This window comes from Cetorhinus maximus, chromosome 18 (genome assembly GCF_964194155.1).
Source record: "Cetorhinus maximus chromosome 18, sCetMax3.hap1.1, whole genome shotgun sequence".
Classification (NCBI taxonomy): domain Eukaryota; kingdom Metazoa; phylum Chordata; class Chondrichthyes; order Lamniformes; family Cetorhinidae; genus Cetorhinus; species Cetorhinus maximus.
In genome coordinates, this window is record NC_135896.1 from 7,468,347 (window position 1) to 7,486,945 (window position 18,599).

The following is an 18,599-nucleotide window of genomic DNA, read 5'->3' on the forward strand; positions in this document are numbered from 1 at the left end:
TTGAGTGAATCTTACTCACGTCTTTAAAATTTATGCTTTGTTTCCAGGTTCAAGTGCTTCCATATTTGGTAAAAGCCACAGTAAAGGAAACCATACAAACTGATGCACCTAAGAATAAAATTGGGCCACTCTTGACCTCTATTATTTTTAGTAAATCTTCTGTACTTACTGGTTGATACTCTATACGCACTGGTGAACGTAGGTGAACTGATGATTTAAGACTGTATGTTCACCCTGATTAAAATAAAAGCCAAATACTGCGGGTGCTGGAGGTCTGAAATAAAAACAGAAAGTGCTAGAAGAACCCAGCAGGTCTGGCAGCAACTGTGGAGAGAGAAACAGTTAATGTTTTGAGTCCAATATGACTCTTCTCCGGGGTCTGCGTCAGTTTCGGAGTCTTTATTATAGTCGGACGAACAAAATCCCGGAAAATCTGAAATCCGGCATTGTCTTGGTTCCAAGGATGCTGGATTTAGGACATTGTTCCTGTAGAATCAACCTGTGCAGGCACATTATGAGCCCTGCTTTTGTGTTTCTCGTTCCAACTGATGCGATAATGAGGGGTGAGGGAGGCCATGTAATGATAGCAGTGAAATTATCACTTCAGATAACCTCTGAAACGGTATGTTTCTGTGTCGCTAACTGCTTAATAGAATGAAGTAATTCTCCCGGAACTCCAAAATAACAAATATAATTCAGCAGCTCTGTGGAGCTCATTAAGTCATTCGGTTGTCCAGTTCACAGGTTTAAAAGCAGCTGGATATATCTTGTCTTCTGTTCTGTCTGGTGTTTTTTAAGAAAAATTTTTCACAGGATGTGGGTGTTGCTGGCCAGGCCAGCACTTATTGCCCATCCCTAATATCTGTACCTATTCTCTGGAACTTGCCTTTTGGCTTTTCTCAGTTGAAAACAAGAGACGTTTGTTTAAACATTCCGTCTATAACTGCAATTCGTAAGCTTTTTGGAAGGTTTCAGCCATGGCTCATGGGGTGAATTCTCAAACTTTGAGTCAGAAGCTGGTGGATTCAAGTCCCAACCCAAAAATTAAAGAAAGGCTTTCATGACCTCAGGGCATCCCAGAGCGCTTTACAGCCAATGAAATGTATTTTCTGTTCTAGCGTTGGAAACACAATCCAACTTAGCCTTTGAACAAAAGTAAATGTCATTAGTAATAGGTTTGAAGTATCTTTTTAGCACCTGTACCATCAGATGAGGGCTGGACAAATAGGGTTGCCAACTCTGATTGGACTCGTTCCAAGAGATTTCATGCATGACCTCCAGAAACAGCCTTTTCTTCTACCCCCCCCCCCAATATTTATGTAACTAATAAACAAAAGTGTCCAAAGAAAATTTTAATAGAAACAGACCATTGTTTTAATGTCCCTGTGAATTTTATTTATCCTTGGTTTCTCACGGCTGTGCCTAGGAAATTAATCTTTAATTCCTGGAGGCTCCAGGATGATCCTGGAAATTTGCCCACCTTAGGACAATTAACCTGGAAGGGATGAATCATTCAAGTGTCACGCCGATTGATTTGACTGCTTCTTCCCTACAGTACATCCTACTGAGATGTCCCTGATAATAAACAAGAAAAGTGGCCTTTCAGCACTCTGACCAATGTTTTTCCTTTTTTTTGTGTGTGTGTGTGTGTTCAGTTCATTCACCCTTTCACCGAAGCAAACTTGGGTCAAAACAACCTTCTCGGTAAATAGATACAGAAGAAATATTGCAAACACGCAGCACATCTGTAAGTCACAGATAGGGGCAAGTGAAGTTAAAGTGTCAGGTGTGGAGCCTTTGTAAATTCTGATATGAAGAATGGTTTAGAAAATAACTTTAACTCTGGGCAAGGTGGAAATCATTCCCCATGGACTCGTTGTCCTCAGAAGGTGTCAACAGACCTTCTCCTCGGAGCTATTACATTCCAGTGGCGATGGTGCACATAGAATGGTTTTAGGGAGGGAAAATCAGCAGGATGACTGTGAGGACAAAGGAACAGCACTGTTTGTCCGGAACAGGAAGGAATATCTTCACCCAGATGGTGGTTAATTTTTTTAAAATTTATTCTTTCATGGGATGTGGGCGTCATTGACAAGGCCAACATTCGTTGCCCATCCCTAATTGCCCTTGTGCTGAGTGGCTCGCGAGGCCATTGCAGAGGGCAGTTAGGAGTCAGCCACATTGCTGTGGGTCTGGAGTCACATGTAGGCCAGTCCAGGTAAGGATGGGGGATTTCTTTCCCTAAAGGGCGTTAGTGAATCAGGTGGGTTTTTATAATGATCAACAATGTTTCATGGTCAGCATTATTATTATGTATGACTAACTTTTAATTCCAGATTTTATTAACTGAATTTAAATTCCACCAGCTGCCATTTGAACCCATGTCCCCAGAACATTAGCCTAGGCCTACTGGATTACTAGTCCAGTGACATAACCACTACACCACCATCTTCCACTCATAGAATGTAGAACTTGCAACCATGTGGATGTAGTGATTGTGGGTAAAACCTTTCCTACTGTTTGGGGGGTCACGTGATTGTACTGACGAATCAGCCCTAAGCGTGGGTAATTTTAGGGGAGGAGCTTTCTAGTCGTGGGCCTGGTTCAAGCGTGTAGCTTCTTCAAGAGCTCTATGAGTAAAGTTACCTATTTCAAATAAGAAACCTGTCCGATACACCAAGTTTATTATAATTGGCCATGAGGATAAATAGCTCCGATGCTGCACCTCGCCTCGTGAATGTGAGTACATCAATTTTTAAGGAAAGAAAGAAAAGTATACTCACCAGTCACGCCACTCTTCTGCAGAATCGACCCTCCATGGAAGTCTGGAGCCAGTACATAGAGCATCTCGGTTTTTATTTTGTGGCAAGTGAAATAACAACGGAGAAGCAGAAAGCAATTCTTTTAAGTGTCTGCGGGAAGAAGACATATAACCTTGCCCGCCGTCCCTGAACGTGCCCAATTCAAATTCTTTTAACGAGCTGGCAGACCTCGTGAAGGCACATTTTCAGCTGAAGCCTTCGGTGATTCTGCAGAGATTTAGGTTCAACTCCAGAGTAAGGGCCCCAGGTGAGTCAATTGCAACGTATATCACCGAGTTAAAACAGTTGGCTGAGCGCTGCGACTTCGGAGATGTACTCAATGACATGTTGTGGGATTGTTTGGTCTGTGGCTTACAAGACGACGCCGTTCAGCGCTGCTTACTTGCAAAAGGTAATGTTGATCTGAAGCACACCATGGAAATAGCACTAGCACTGGAGAGTGGTGAGAGGGACTCATAGGCTTTGCAGAGTGTCGAAAATGGCGCCGTTCTTCAGTTGGGGTGGGAACCTACCACCGGGAGTGGCACGAAAGCCAGAGAGAGACAGCAACGAAGTGGGAAATAGTCTCTACTGCTCAAAAAATGAAAAGGCCTTGTGGAAGCATCTCACCAGCAATTCAGAAATTAATTTATTACCGATGTGGGAGTAACCATGTACCAGAAACCTGCAGATTTAAAGAGGCAAAATGCTACTACTGTCACAAATAGGGCATGTAATAAAGTAATGGAGGGCGAAATCAGACAGCAGGCCAAGATGATTGAAATGCACAATACAACTGAACCAGAAGCTGCTGATACGGATATCTATTCCCGATACAATGTCAAAACAGTAAAAACTGAACCAATCAGCGTCACCTTCAAGTGAATGGGAAGCATGAAGCATCGACCACAGCGGGGGGAGAACACACATTTAAATACCTAAGTAAAGGTGCGCAGTCACTGAACCTGGAGCAAACCATAGCTCAGCTGAAGACATACACTGGAGAGGCAATAGAGGTAAAAAGTATCGCCACTGTACCTGTGCACCACAGGCAACAGACAGCCCAGCCGCTCAGACTTTTTAAAGTGAGAATCAGAGGAAACCCTGAGTTGATTGTGGAATACGATAGTGCATTTTGGAATGAGATAAGAGAACCGAAGGACCTTCGCAGGATGCAAGGTCAAAAGGCACAAGTCAGAGTTGGTTTCATGGGAAAATCACGAAAGAAGGGAAACAAATATAGTGGTACTCTGAACAAACCAAAGAAACAGTTGGCAGAAAAAACTCAAGAATGTTCAATGTTCCAGGAGGAAGTCAAAAGATACAAGAGGGAGGCAGAAGAGCTGAAGAATCAGCTGAATGAAACATAAGAGGCAGTAGAAGGGGAAGTCATGGAACTTTCCAAGATGCAAGTGGGTAGCGAAGCCAGGGGTAGCTCAAGCACCAAACTGAACTAAGTTAAGCTTTCACCAGAGAGAAATTTGGCCGGCTGTGAAGTCAAAATGAAGGATAAGACAAAACTCTGCGGCAAACAGAAGAAGAAAAGGCAGAAATCAATTCCGAGAGGCCAATCGTCTATCCCTCCAGAACCCTTTCTGCAGCTGAGAAGGGTTACTCACAACTTGAAAATGAAGTAATATTTGGAGTAAAGAAACTTCATCAATATTTGCATGGTCGATATTTCACCATAGTGTCAGATCATAAGCCACTCATGGGTTTATTTAGTGAAGATAAAGCAATTCCGCCGATAGCCTCTGCCAGAATTCAACGATGGGCCTTGATTTTGTTGGCATATGAGTACACCTTTATGCATCGTCCGGGTGTGCATATAGCAAATACAGACGCTCTCAGTTGTCTTCCGTTACCAGATAGCGTTGTACATGCTCCAGTGCCACAAGAAGTTGTACTTGTGTTGAATTTCCTGGACTCTTCGTCAGTCTGTGTGAAGCAAATAAAGAATTGGACAAACCGGGATCCAATTTTAACAAGTCCAAGTCCGGGTAATGCAGGGATGGTCAAATGCACTTATCTCTGAAGAGATAAGACCATCCTATGCCTGTAAAACAGAATTAAGTTGTCGAGATGGAATCTTGTTGTGGGGATCAAGAGTCATCGTCCCTTTGCAAGGAAGAGAACCACTCTTGACAGAGCTGCATAGTGCACATCCAGGCATTTTCAAGACGAAGATGCTTGTGCGAAGCTATGTCTGGTGGCCAGGCATAGACAGTGATGTAGAAAAAATGGTTGAACACTGTCTCCAGGGTCAGCAACAACAGAAGTTGCCCGTCTTAGCTCCACTGCATCCATGGGAGTGGCCTGAACGACCCTGGGTTAGACTACATACAGTCTATGTAGGTCCATTTTTAGGTATCTTGTTTTTATTGATCATTGATGCGTATTCTAAGCGGATGGATGTGTATGAAGTTAAATCACTGACACCGTGTGCAACTATTGAAAAGCTGCGCCAATGTTTTAGTGTACATGGCCTACCAGAAGTCATTGTTTTGGATAATGGCACTGCCTTCACTAGTACGGAATTCCAGAGATTCTTGAGTTTAAATGGAATTAAACATATTAAAACAGCGCCATATCATCCCTCACCCAATGGGTTGGCAGAAAGAGCAGTGCAAACTTTCAAAACAGGAATGAAGAAGTTATCCGAAGGAACGTTAGAAACTCATATTTCACGTTTTCTTCTCAACTAACGAACGACTCCTCATGCAACTACGGGTTCAGCACCACCTGTGAATTACTGATGAAACGCCGTCTTTGTACACAGTTGAGTCTGGTGTTTCCAAACCTAGAGGGGAAAGTAGAGAAGAACCAGAGTAGTCAGAAATTGAATCATGATATTCATAGCAAAGCTCAAAAATTTACTGTGGGAGAGACAGTTTTTGTGCAAAATTTTGGAAATGGACCATTTTGGGTTCCTGGTATAATTGTGCCTGAAACCGGACCTTTGACATACCAAGTGGAAAACTGAATGGTTCGAAAACATGTGGATCAACTGAGCAGTAGAGAGACACTCCAACAACCAGTTATTCCACCTGTAATTGATGTCGAACCTTTAATCCCTGAGGTGACAGATCAACCTAGAATAGACATACCTGATGTCTCTGTTGAATTAAATAATCTTGGAACTACCGTTGTCTAAGGATGTCCCTGATGCTGCGGTTCCTGATCATATAGATCCAGTGGGAGAATTTCAAGTCATAGAGCTACGTCGCTCTAACCGAATTAGAAAACCACATAAGGAACATAATCTACAATCTACAATCGCATGACCTGTGTATATATGTATATGTTGCAGATTAAGCTTTTCTTGTAAATAAGAAATGTAAAAAAAAAATTTAAAGGGGAGGAATGTAGTGATTGTGCATAAAACCTTTCCTACTGTTTTAGGGGTCACGTGATTGTACTGATGAATCAGTCCTAAGCAGGGGTAGATCTTAGGGGCGGGGCTTTCTAGTCACGGACCTGGTTGAAGAATGTGGCTTCTTCAAGAGCTCTGTAAATAAAGTTAACTGTTTCAAGTAAGAAACCTGTTCGGTACACCAAGTCTGTTACGGTGGAGTAGTTGAAACAGAGATGCATTTAAGGGGAAGCTAAGTAAATATCTGAGGGAGAAAGGAATATAAAGTTATGCTGACAAGTTAAGCTGAAGTAGTGCAGGAGGCTGGTGTGGAACATAAAATAAGGCCTTCTGGGCTGCGAGGCCTGTTGCGATAATTTTATAGCAAAAACTGTTGATGGACTGCTGTTTACTTCCAACATTTTCTCTCTGTTTCACTCAGTTTGAACTGCATGGCCCTGGCTTTTACATTTGTGCCTTCTTTGCACTGATTTTTCTGCCCATTCGCACTGGCAAACACACAAGCAGACCCTGTCATTATTTATTTCTATGTCGATAAATGTTTATGTCTCTGTCATCCCATCAAACGCACTGGAAACAAGTGCAGTTCAATGTGGAGCTTCCCTTGCCAGTGATCAGTACTTAAAATGCTGGGAGAATGTTTTCCCATGTGGGAGAGTCTAGAACTAGGGAACACAGTTTAAAAATTAGGGGGTCTCCCACTGAAGACGTAGATGAAGGGGAATCTCTTCTCTCAGAGGGTCGTTAGTCTGTGGAATTCTCTCCCCCCAATGAGCGGTGGAGACTGGGTCATTATAAATAAAATTCAAGGCTGAGTTGTGCAGATTTTTGATTGACAAGGGAGTCAAAGGTTATGGGGGGCGCAGGCAGGAAAGTGGGATTGAGGCCAACATCAGATCAGCCATGATCTTATCGAATGGTGGAGCAGGCTCGAAGGGCCAAATGGCCTCCTCCTGCTCTGAATTCTTGTTTCAGTTAATGTGCAGTTTGGGGATAGCTTTGCCACAAGCTGGTATTTAGTGCTCTTCTGAGAGCTTCCATATAATCACAACTGGCCAGTGAATAGGAACAATCCGGATCAAAACAGGACTTGAGATTAGTTATGGAGTAGCACAAAAGTGCATCAATAGGCAAATCAGAATGAAAACAATGCATTTTAAAATTTTGTTTAATTGCTTACTATAGAATCTCTGAATAGTAAACGTGGCCATTCAGCCCATCGTGTCTGTGCCACCTCTTTTTGAAAGCACTGCCTAATTAGTCCCACTCCTCCCTGACCTTTCCCCAGAGCTCTGCAATTTTCCCTTTTCAGTTATTTGTCCAGTTCCCTTTTTGAAAGTTACTATTGAATCTGCTTCCACCATCCTTGCAGGCAGTGCATCTCCGATCATAGAAAACATTTTAACCTAGCAATTAATGGCTGCAACCTAGGTTCTTGATTGAATGTGTACCAGAGGCACATAAGCCAGCCAAACATAGGTAGACTCAGGAGCAGCTGATTCTAATTTAATTATTTAGTTCCTGTTTTCATGCCTAGAGGTTCATTATTGATCCTACACGTGAACCTATGATAGTTCAGGAGCTTTCTGAAGGAAGCCATTGCTCAGATCACTTATCTGTTGCCTTTAGAATAACATGATTCAGACTGTTAAGGTCTTGAGTAGCTGCTATTTGTCAGGCTATTGTTTGATGGAGCAGGCAGTTTCATATTGTATATATTGCTAATGCTCGCCAATTATGCACAATTGACTGTAATTGATATCTTCAATTACAGTATACTCTTAGTGTCTTAAGGTCAGACATTCCTCAGGTTTCCCTGCTTGAAAGAAAGATGTGTATTTCAATAGCAGCTGATCACATCTCTCAGAAACATCTCAAAGAGCCTCGCAAACAATTAATTACTTCTAAGTACGGGGACTGTTCGAGCAGGAAATGTAGCGGATGATTTGCCTGCATCAAGATCCACAAACAGCATTGAGAGCTCTGATCGTTTGCGTGTGGGCCAGGCCCCGGAAAGGGGCATTGAGGGACTATGTCGATGAGTGGCCGTGGGTTCTTGTGCCGCAAATGATTGAGGGAATTTGTGATGTTTCAGCATCAAACCGGCATGAATCAGTCCAGTGTGAATTTCCCTGGGGAACCCTCTCCTGTGCCGAAAAGTTCCAGGAAATTCCTGACCCATTCGCTGTGATACAGTAAATATGACTCCCTGATAGCTGTGTTGAATATTGTGCAATAGTGTGCACACAGCCTGCAGCGCATGTATCTACAGCGTAACCGAGATCATTCAGTGAACTCTTTCTGTGTCAACTGGTGCTGAGCAAATCAAACAATTTCAGAACTGAGCTGTGTTCCCAAAAAGATTGCACTGCAGTTTTTTTCCCTGCTTGTGTTGATGCAGATTGACTGGAGTATGGTGAACAACTGTAACTTGATTCAGTGCACTTGGGCTAATCCATCGCAGCGTGACCCTGATCAATTGGATTATGATTTCGATAGCGATCAGCTTCAAGTTTCACGCATCCAGCCAGGGAAAGTTCACTTAACCTTTCATTAAATTTCTGGCACCTATAATTATTTTGACTGCTCCATCTACAAGGCACAAATCAGGAATGTGACGGAATATTCTCTACTTGCCTGGATAAGTGCAGCTTCAACAATGCTCAAGAAGCTCAACACCACCCAAGATAAAGCAGCCCGCTTGATTGGCGCCATCTTAAACATTCACTATGATGCACAGTGGCAGCAGTGTGTAGCCACCAATAAGATGCATTCCACAGCACAGGATGTGACGAGTGGAGTCCTGCAGGGGTCTGTACTGGGGCATCAACTTTTTACAGTTTCTATCAATGACTTGGATGAAGGGAGCGAAGGCATGGTAGCTACATTTGCAGATGACACGAAGATAGGTAAGAAAATATGTTGTGAAGAGGACATGAGGTTGCAGATGGATATAGATAGGTTGAGTGAGTAGACAAAAATCTGGCAGATGGAGTATAATGTGGGAAAATGTGAAGTTGTTTACTTTGGCAGGAAGAATAAAAAAACAGACTATTATTTAGCAGAGAACGGCTGCAAAATTCTGAAGTGCAGAGGGATCTAGGTGTTCTAGTTCATGAGCCACAAAAAGTTAGTATGCAGGTACAGCAAGTAATTAAGGTAGCTAATGGAATGCTATCCTTTATTACTAGAGGGATTGAACATAAAAGTAAGGATGTTATGCTTCAGTTATACAGGGCATTGGTGAGACCCCACCTTGAATACTGTATGCAGTTTTGGTCTCCTTATTTAAGGAAGGATGTAAATGCATTGGAGGCGGTTCAAAGGAGGTTTACTAGATTGATACCTGGAATGAGTGGGTTGTCTTATGAGGAAAGGTTGGACAGACTGGGCTTGTTTCCACTGGAGTTTAGAAGAGTGAGGGGTGATTTGATTAAAGTATACAAGATCCTGAACGGCCTTGACAAGGTGGACATCGAAAGGATGAGTGGGTGAGTCCAGAACAAGGGGGCACTGTTTTAAAATTAGGGGTCTCCCTTTTAGAACAGAGATGAGAATTTTTTTTCTCTCAGAGGGTTGTGCAATTTTGGAACTCTCTGCCTCAGAAGGCAGTAGAAGTGGGATTGAATATTCTTATGGTGGAGGTAGATAGATTCTTGTTAGGCAAGGGAATCAAAGGTTATTGGGGTTAGATGGGAATGTGGAATCGAAACACAAGAAGATCAGCCATGACCTTATTGAATGGCAGAGCAGGCTCGAGGGGCCTACTTCTACTCTTATTTCATATGTTCTTATCCCCACCTCCCATAGCAACATGATTCCCTGGGAGAGGCAAAAATTAGAGAAAAGAAACCGAGCCAATTAGGCAGAAAAACATCTGGAAAATTCCTTTCTGATCTCCTCAGGCATTTGAAACCAATGCAGGAAATCACATGGACCAAGCATTATCTCTATAAAAAAAACTTGCCTGCGTTCTAAGCAAAAGAAGCTCCTTAAAGACTTTTCCTTTCAATACACCTTTGGTTATCTCAACAACAACAATTTCATTTATATGGCACCTTTAAAGTAATGAACTATCCTAAGGTAGCTTGATAGGAGTATTATTAAACAGAATTTCACACTGAGCCACATAAGGAGATGTTAGGACAGATGACAGATAATGTTGTTCGGAGGTAAGTTTTAAGGAGTTTCTTAAAGGAGGAGAGTGAGATAGAGAGGCGGAGAAGTTTGGGGAAGGAATTCCAGAACTTGGGGCCCAGCTAACAGAAGGCATTACCAACAATGGTGGAGCAATAGACATGGATGCACAGGAAGCCAGAACTGGAGGAGCGCAGGGATCTCGAATGGCTGTAGGACTGGTGAGGGTTACAGAGGGGGATTCTAGGGAGGAATTTGAAAACAGGGATGAGGATTTTAAAATTGAGGCATTGATGGGCAGAGAGCTAGTGTAGGTCAGCAAGTGAGTACAGGGATGATGGGAAAACAGGATTTGGTGTGAGTTAGGATTCTAAGTCCCCTAATTCTTTTTCCACTCTGCCTCCACCCCGCCCCATTCAGAGTCCAAAATCCCACATATGACACGGAAGGTCATGTCGTTGCCGCTGTCGGCTACTTGTTAAAAGACATGGAACTGATTCCTGTGGCAACACTGTGAGGGACTGCGGTGGTTTAACACACATTCCCTTTGCTCCAGCAAAAAAGCCTGTAACATGATTAAAAAGGCTCTCTCTCTCTCTCTCCCTCTCTCTCCTTTCTGTCTGAAAGGTTCCAAAAATATGCCTGTTTGTCGTCAGTTTCTGGAGGTGCAGGTCTACGGTACAAACACATAAATCAGTTCAAATGTAAATTCACAATCTCACTCAGACTCTTGAATTGGGAAATGGGAATAGCACCTTGATGCAGTCGGGGTGCATCACTGTTGGGGGAGAATAGAGGGGAACATTACTATGTGTCTACCCAGGACAATACCATCCGAGGAATGCTAACAATAAGTGCTGTTATGACACAGCAGTTGGTAAAGGCTGAGTTATTTAAAATCCCAGAGGGAAACTTCAAACAACTGTCATAACCTATATTTTCAATTGGTATGCTTGAGATGCAACTCTGAATTCAGAAATTAAACCACCAAGCCTCCAGAGGTTTTTTATATAAATTAAATTAGACATTTATTAATTTTACAAGGTATTAAACACACTCACATATCTACAAATTACTACCATAACAACTATTAAATAAGTCCCCAAATTAATCACTCCCAGGTAATCTTCACCAAGGCAACAATAACCCATAGATTTTAAACAGACATCAGGCAAGGCACATTTTATCTTACGAATTCAAAATGAGGTTCCTTTCAATCTGTTTCCTTTGCAGATGGCTGTAGGCTTACTTAGATATCACATGCCTCTAACTTCCACACACAAAACTCTTCTGCATATACCTAGCCTTCTCTTTGACTAAATTCTCATTGTATCACCAGGCCCTTTGAACTCCACCTCTTCTAACAATAAAACCCCTTTCATTGTACCAATTTTATTAGTAATATAAACATATTGATTGGTGTCTCCCAGCTAGGTGCAAGATTTCACCCCCCGTCTTTGAATAGTTTATTCAACAAAATGCAAATACACCCTTTACCTTAGATAAAAACAAAAAACTACTGCGGATGCTGGAAATCCAAAACAAAAACAGAATTACCTGGAAAAACTCAGCAGGTCTGGCAGCATCGGCAGAGAAGAAAAGAGTTGATGTTTCGAGTCCTCATGACCCTTCAGCAGAACTGAGTATAGTTAGGAGAGGGGTGAAATATAAATATACCCTTTACCTTACTGTTTACATCTCAAAACTACTATACATCAAAGCATCCAGACATACTGGCTTTAATCCAATTAACACACACACACACTCTCACAGACACAGACCCTATTACAAGTCCAATTTAAAATAATTTCCAATAACATTATAGACAATGTCTTTTCATGAAAGTGCTAAAAGTACAGAAGAGTTCCCCCTGTATCGGGCAGCTTTTATCTTAATGAGAACAAGCGATTTGCCATGATAATTCTAAAGCAACAGCATGAATAGTTTATACAGGATTACTTAGTTTGTTAAAAGCACAAAAACCTGCCTACATAATATATGAAACATCTTACATCTGCATGTATTTCCTGTGAGCTTTGTCATTACAAATTCCGACATCCACATTTATATTTTACAGTAGGTGTGCAAACTTGTTACACTGTAATTATACGCTGCTGCCTCCAGTGGTGGTGGGGTGCAATGACCGGTATGATGGGTATAAATACGCACAAGATGTATGTCTGACTGGTTTACATAGTACTTGTGTTGGTATCCTTCCATCTACGAGAGATGATGGATGTGCAGCAAACAATTTATTTAAGAGGGGAGGGGGCAGGTCTTGATGGGGTGCCCCTTGGCTGATGGCTATGAAGACCTATGCTTAAGAGGCAGGTTTAGCCACAAGCACTACACATGAAGCTGCCAAGTGACGTTATGGGTTGTTGTTTGCGACGTTGACGCCTGCTGCCAAGCTGCTCTAATAACTGGCCATTGTGTTGGTGTATGCCAGTCCACAGGAGGTGTCACCATTTCTCTCTTTTGCCAGCAGGTGACTCCCTAGTTGATGCTTAGGGCCTTCATGTCGCACTTGCAAACATCCTTGAAGCAGAGCTTTGGGTGTCCACCTGATCATCTGGCTCTGGCTACCTCACCATACAGAAGGTCCTTGGGTATGCAACTGTCTTCCACGACATAACATAAGAAATAAGAGCAGGAATAGACCACAAGGCCCATCAAGCCTGTTCCGCCAATCAATACGATCATGGCTGATCTTGGGCTTCAACTCCATTTTCCCACCCTCTCCCCATATCCCTTAATTCCCTGAGAAACCGAAAATCTGTCTATCCCAGCCTTAAATATATTCAACGATGGAGTATCCACAACCCTCTGAATTCCAAAGATTCACAACCCTTTGAGCGAAGAAATTTCTCCTCATCTCAGTCCTAAATGATCGGCCCCTTAACCTGAGACTGTGTCCCTGTGTTGTAGATCTCTCAGCGTCCACCATGTCAAACCCCTTCAGAATTTTGTAGCTATCAATGAGATCACCTCTCATTCTTCTAAACTCCAGAGAATATAAGCCCAGTTTACTCAGTCTTTTGTCATAGGACAAACCCATCATCCCAGGGACCAATTGAATGAGCCTTTGCTGTACCACCTCCAATGCAAGTATATCCTTTCTTATCTGTGGAGACCAAAACTGCACACAGTATTCCAGATGTGGTCTCACCAAAACCCTGTGCAACTGTGGCAAGATTTCTTTATACTTGTACTGCAATCCCCTTATAGTATTTACAGCACAGAAACCAGGCCATTCAGCCCAATTGGTGCATGCTAGTGTTTACATGAGCCTCCTCCCAACCCACTCCCTCTCATCCTATCATCATATTGTTATATTCCTCATGTGTTTATCTAAATTCTCCTTAAATGCAGCAATGCTATTCGCTTCAACCATTCCTTATAGTAGCAAGTTTCACATCATCACCACTTTCTGGGTAAAGAAATTTCTCCTGAATTCCCTATTGGATCCATTGGTCACTGCCTTACAATGATGGCCCCTAGTGGAATTGATCCAATCAATTCCACACCCTCTGACCCCATAATCACCCGAAGACTGAACTTGATCTTGACTCCTGGGGGGGTGGGGCTGTAATCTTAACTTGGGGTGATCATGTAAACATAGGAACATACGGAAACATTGGAACAGGAGTAGACCAAGGTTGCATTCGCCTCCCATTCGATGTCCTGCCTAATTTTTCTGTTCCATTGAAGTCAATGGGAGAATTGGTGTCGGAGTATAGTCGGGCAGCCAAATTCAATGGAGCACATTTTACACAAAATCTCCCCCTCCCCCCCGATGTAATGCATACATTTAACAAAGCAGGTCTGTATTTTTGCTGTTAGTATGTGTTGCTTCAATATGAATCCCTCCCTCAGTTTTAAACTCGCATGCCACTCTGCCAGGAAATGTATTTCAAAGGCGATTTTGGATGAAACAGCTGGTGCAAATTTTATTGCATCAAGTGCAGCACTTGATGTGAGCTGAAAGTGTTGTTGTTAGAAATACCATTAAGACCCACAATCTGTTCAGACATCTCCACTGTTCTGAACAATTTGCTTATGAATTGGTTCATACAACAAGGACCTCTTTAGCCTCTTTGAAGATGTGTAATTCAATGCATTAAATAAAAAGTGGAACAATGGATCAAAGTAAGATGAGAGTAACCTGTTATTGTAGCAGTCAAGCTGCCCTCTTTGTCAATGGTATAATAGGGCCAGACCCAAGTGGTGGCAGGTACTGGAATTAGTTTAGTGAGGTGTGACACATAATCTGTGCCAGGCAACATGCCCCAAGCTCCTTATTGTCCAGCAAGATTTGATGATCCCTGTGAAAAGCGAGGAAGGAAAGTCTTGCATTTATGTAGCACCTTTCACGTCCATGGGATGTCCCAGAGCACTTTCAGCCAATTAAGCACTTTCAGCCAATTAAGTACTTTGAAGTCCAGTCACTGTTGTAATGTAGAACAGCCAGTTTGTGCACAGCAAGCTCCCACACAGCAGTGTGATAATGACCATACAATCTTGCCTTTTTTTAATAATGTTATTTGAAGGATAAATATTGATCCAGGTTACCAGGGGGAATTTCCTTGCTAAATAACAACCTATATACCATCTTTAACATAATAAAATATCCAGGGTGCTTTACAGGAGCATTATAAAATAAAGGAGAAGCCACATGAGCTATTAGGTCAGATAACCAAAGGTTTGGTCAAAGATAGCAGTTTTAAGGAGTGTCTCAAAGGAGGAAATCAAGGTAGAGAAGCGGAGAGGGGTAGAGAGTGTATTCCAGAACTTAGGGCCTAGACAACTGAAGGCGCAATAATGAAGTGTCTAAAATTTGGGATACTCAAGGGGCCAGGACTAGAGGAGCACTAATATCTCAGAGGATTGTGGGGCTGAAAGAGATCACGGAGTTAGCGGGGGAGAGAGATGAGGCCAAGCAGGGATTGAAAACAGGGATGAGAATTTTAAAATCAAGCCGTTGCTTGACTGGGAGCAGCACTGGTCAGCGAGCACCGGGGTGATAGGGGAAGGTTATTTGGTGCGAGTTAAGCGATGGGCAGCAGAGTTTTGGACGACCTCAAGTTTGCGGAAGGTAGGAGTGTGTTGAAAGAGGGCTTCAGCAACAGATGAACTGAGACGGGCGATGTTACAGAGGTGAAATAGGCTGTCTTATTGATGGCACAAACATGAGATTGGAAGCTCACCAGGCTTGTGAACAGACATTTATTTTCAAAATGGAGTCGGTATCTGGGAAACAAAGTTTGAAATGGAGAATGAAAATTAATTTCCCATTATTTTAATTAGAGGAAATTTCTGCTCATTCGGTACTAGCTAACTGATAAGCAGTCGGATACTTTAGCAACAATCGAGGAGTTGAAAGAGGTGTTTTTATTCGAAAGAGCACCGTGGGATCTTGGCACGTCCATCGAGAGCGATTTAATATAAAAGCAAAATACTGCGGATGCTGGAAATCCGAAACAAAAACATAAAATGCTGGAAAAAACTCAGCAGGTCTGACAGCCTCTGTGGAGAGAGAAACGGAGTTGACGTTTCAAGTCCGTATGACCCTTCTTCAGAGCATTGCACCTTGTGAGGTACGGTCTCGAAACGTCAGCTGTGTTTCTCTCTCCACGGATGCTGTCAGACCGGCTGTGTTTTTCCAGCATTTTATGCTTTTGTTGTGGAGAGATTTAATGTCTGATCCAAAGTTAAGTGTGTCTCAGCACAGCAATTTCAGGCGAGATTTTATATGGAAGTTGGCCTAAAACCCACAGCCTTCTGGCTCAAAGTGTTAACAGTGATCTTGCACGTTTTGGAGTTTTTCCCACACTAAGTCCCTGAATGTTTCTCAAGGCGGAAGGCAGTAGATGGGCACTCCTAAAAGGGAGTGGATAACCTTTTTATTTTAAGTGACTTTGGTTAAGGGATCAATAACTTAGACGCAGCAGTATGAATGAGTTTTCTTGTTAACACATGTTTCATCTTCACAAAATTACTTCTGCCTGTTGTTCTGACTGCAGCAGCAGCACAAATGGACAGGAGCTCTTTGCTATCAACTGTCCCCGATGTGGCGAGCTTCAGCAAGGTGCCTCACCGGTTGCCATTGCTGTGGAGGCACTGAAACATAAAGGTGATTTGTTTGGCACAGTGCTCAGCAACCCCAGCTGGCAAGTGTCACTGCATATCCATCAAAGGGAACATGGGAAAAATGCAAACACCAGATTTCTGTGTGAAGCGTCAAATAATCGGGTATCCAGAATCAGCTGAGGCAATGAGGCGGGGGTAGGGGGTAAGGGGGGGGTGGAGGAAATGTAACATTTGCTGAGAGTCACTTGGCAGCAATTTGAGGAGGGGAGCACTGCCAAAATACCTGCTTCGCAGCTGACTTCAGGTTGTGAGTTAGGCAGGTTGTGACTGGGGGGGCTCTGCTGTTCAAAGCATGATTAAACACAGGCTTGCGTTTATACAGCACTTTTCATTATCCCGGGTTGTCCCGAAGCGCTTTACGGTCAACGAAGGGCTTCAAAAGTGTATTTGCTATTGTGGGAAGCATAGCAGCCAAGCTGGGCACAGCAAGCTCCCACAAACAGCAATGTGATATTGACCGGATAATCGGATTTTTTTTTAAATGATGTTATTTGAGGGATAAATATTAGCACAAGGCACTAGGGTGAACTCCCTGGCTCTTTTTCAGATTTTACAAGAGGGCTCAAACCTTCTGACTCAGAGGTGAATGTTAGCAACTGTGCCATGGCTGAGAGCCATATTAAGTGGTACAGTGGAAGGTGAGCGTGATGACGAGAATTTTAGATGAGCTCATGTTTACAGTGAGAGATTGAAGTGGATAAATTTGTCTTTTTAGGACAAATGATAACAGAAGATGGTAGACGCAGTGCCGAGGTCAGAACGATAGCGGAAGGCAGCAGTAATTTTGTGAAGATGAAGCACATGGTTAACAAGAAAACTCAAGCTTGGAACAAGGAAAAAGCTCATATGTTCAATCCACTTTCCTGTCCGCCTCAGAAACCTGGACATTAAATAAAGATCAGTGGAAGAAAATAGAGGCCTTTGAAATGTGGATGCTGACACGTATGCTAAACATTCCATATACGGACCATTACACCAATGAAGAGGTGCTTGAAATAGCGGGAGTAAAAAGTGACATCCAGAAAAGAAAATGTCAGAATTTCAGCCATTTGATCAGAGCTGAAAAGCCGCAGAGATCTCTGCGAGAGGGCAAAGTGGAGCGCAGCAGAAAGAGGGGTCGGCCTAGGTGTAGTTGGATGATGGACGTCACAGAGCGGTTGCAGACGAGCTACAGCGGATGTGTGAGGATGGCATAAGACAGATGAGCGTGACATACCCTGCACAGCAGATCTCCTGGCAGAAGTAGCTACAAGCAGGGAGAGAGAGAGAGCCAGTTTATGGAGGGTGCAAGGCGGGAGAGCATCAGAACAGCCCAGTCTGGAAGAAAAACATGGACAAGAGACTAAGAGTGAACATGGTACCTGTATTAGCCCTTGTGGCCAGTTTAACCACTGGATGAATTAACGAGATCCATCATAATGGGTAGCAGTGGCAGGGCTAGTATTGAGAATTTGGCAATATCGCTGCAATCTGTTATTGAAAGTTACTGGAAAACTCTGGCAGGGGGGCTTGTAAATTGACTTGCATAAGTAGAACCTTCGCACTCACTCACTCATGTGCACGTACCCCTCGTCCAATTGAAATCAGAAACAATCTTCAACCCAAACGGAGCTTTCCAGTAATCTTTCAAAAATAGAATGCAGCAACAGTGCCCAGGTCTCAAGGCTAGTCCTAATGTGGGAACTGTATCTTCCAAAACATTTCCTACCTCTGTACAGTGATATTTTCCAGCTGAACTGTCCCACAGTGGAGCTGTGCTCATTGGAGCTCATGCCTGTAAATTGTCTCAGCCACACGCTGAGATTTTATCATCCAGTAAAATTAATGGGCAGAATTCCCTGGATGGAACAGTATTGTTTTCCATATACATGTTCACAGGGAGTGCAGTTCCTCATGGGGACAGGGAGAGGCAAAGCAGAAAATGTCACCTCTATTTGTCTTACAGCATCATCCCTTTTACCATTTAATCACTCCTTTGTACCCCATCCCTCCTGCTCTCTCCTCTTCCCACCCACCTTTCCCCAGCTCTGTATAAATTCTTAACTGTTAAATCTCTCAACTTCTTTCAGTTCTACTCATCGACCTGAAACGTTAACTCTGCTTCTCTCCCTCCACAGGTGCTGCCTGCTGAGTGTTTC

At 42.9% G+C, this 18,599-nt stretch overlaps 1 protein-coding gene across 2 annotated transcripts in view; it reads left to right on the forward strand.

The window, feature by feature from the left end:
- Positions 1–18,599, forward strand: part of efcab11 (EF-hand calcium binding domain 11) — a 91,775-nt gene that overhangs the window by 35,625 nt on the left and 37,551 nt on the right. Inside the window, exon 6 of one of the 2 annotated variants that reach the window (XM_078562041.1) lies at positions 48–177. The exons of the other annotated variant lie outside the window; for it this stretch is intronic. Within the exon in view, the coding sequence (XP_078418167.1) occupies positions 48–72 (25 nt within the window). The 3' untranslated portion in view covers positions 73–177. Of the gene's footprint in view, positions 1–47; positions 178–18,599 lie in introns of those variants that run through there. 2 annotated transcript variants of the gene reach the window in all.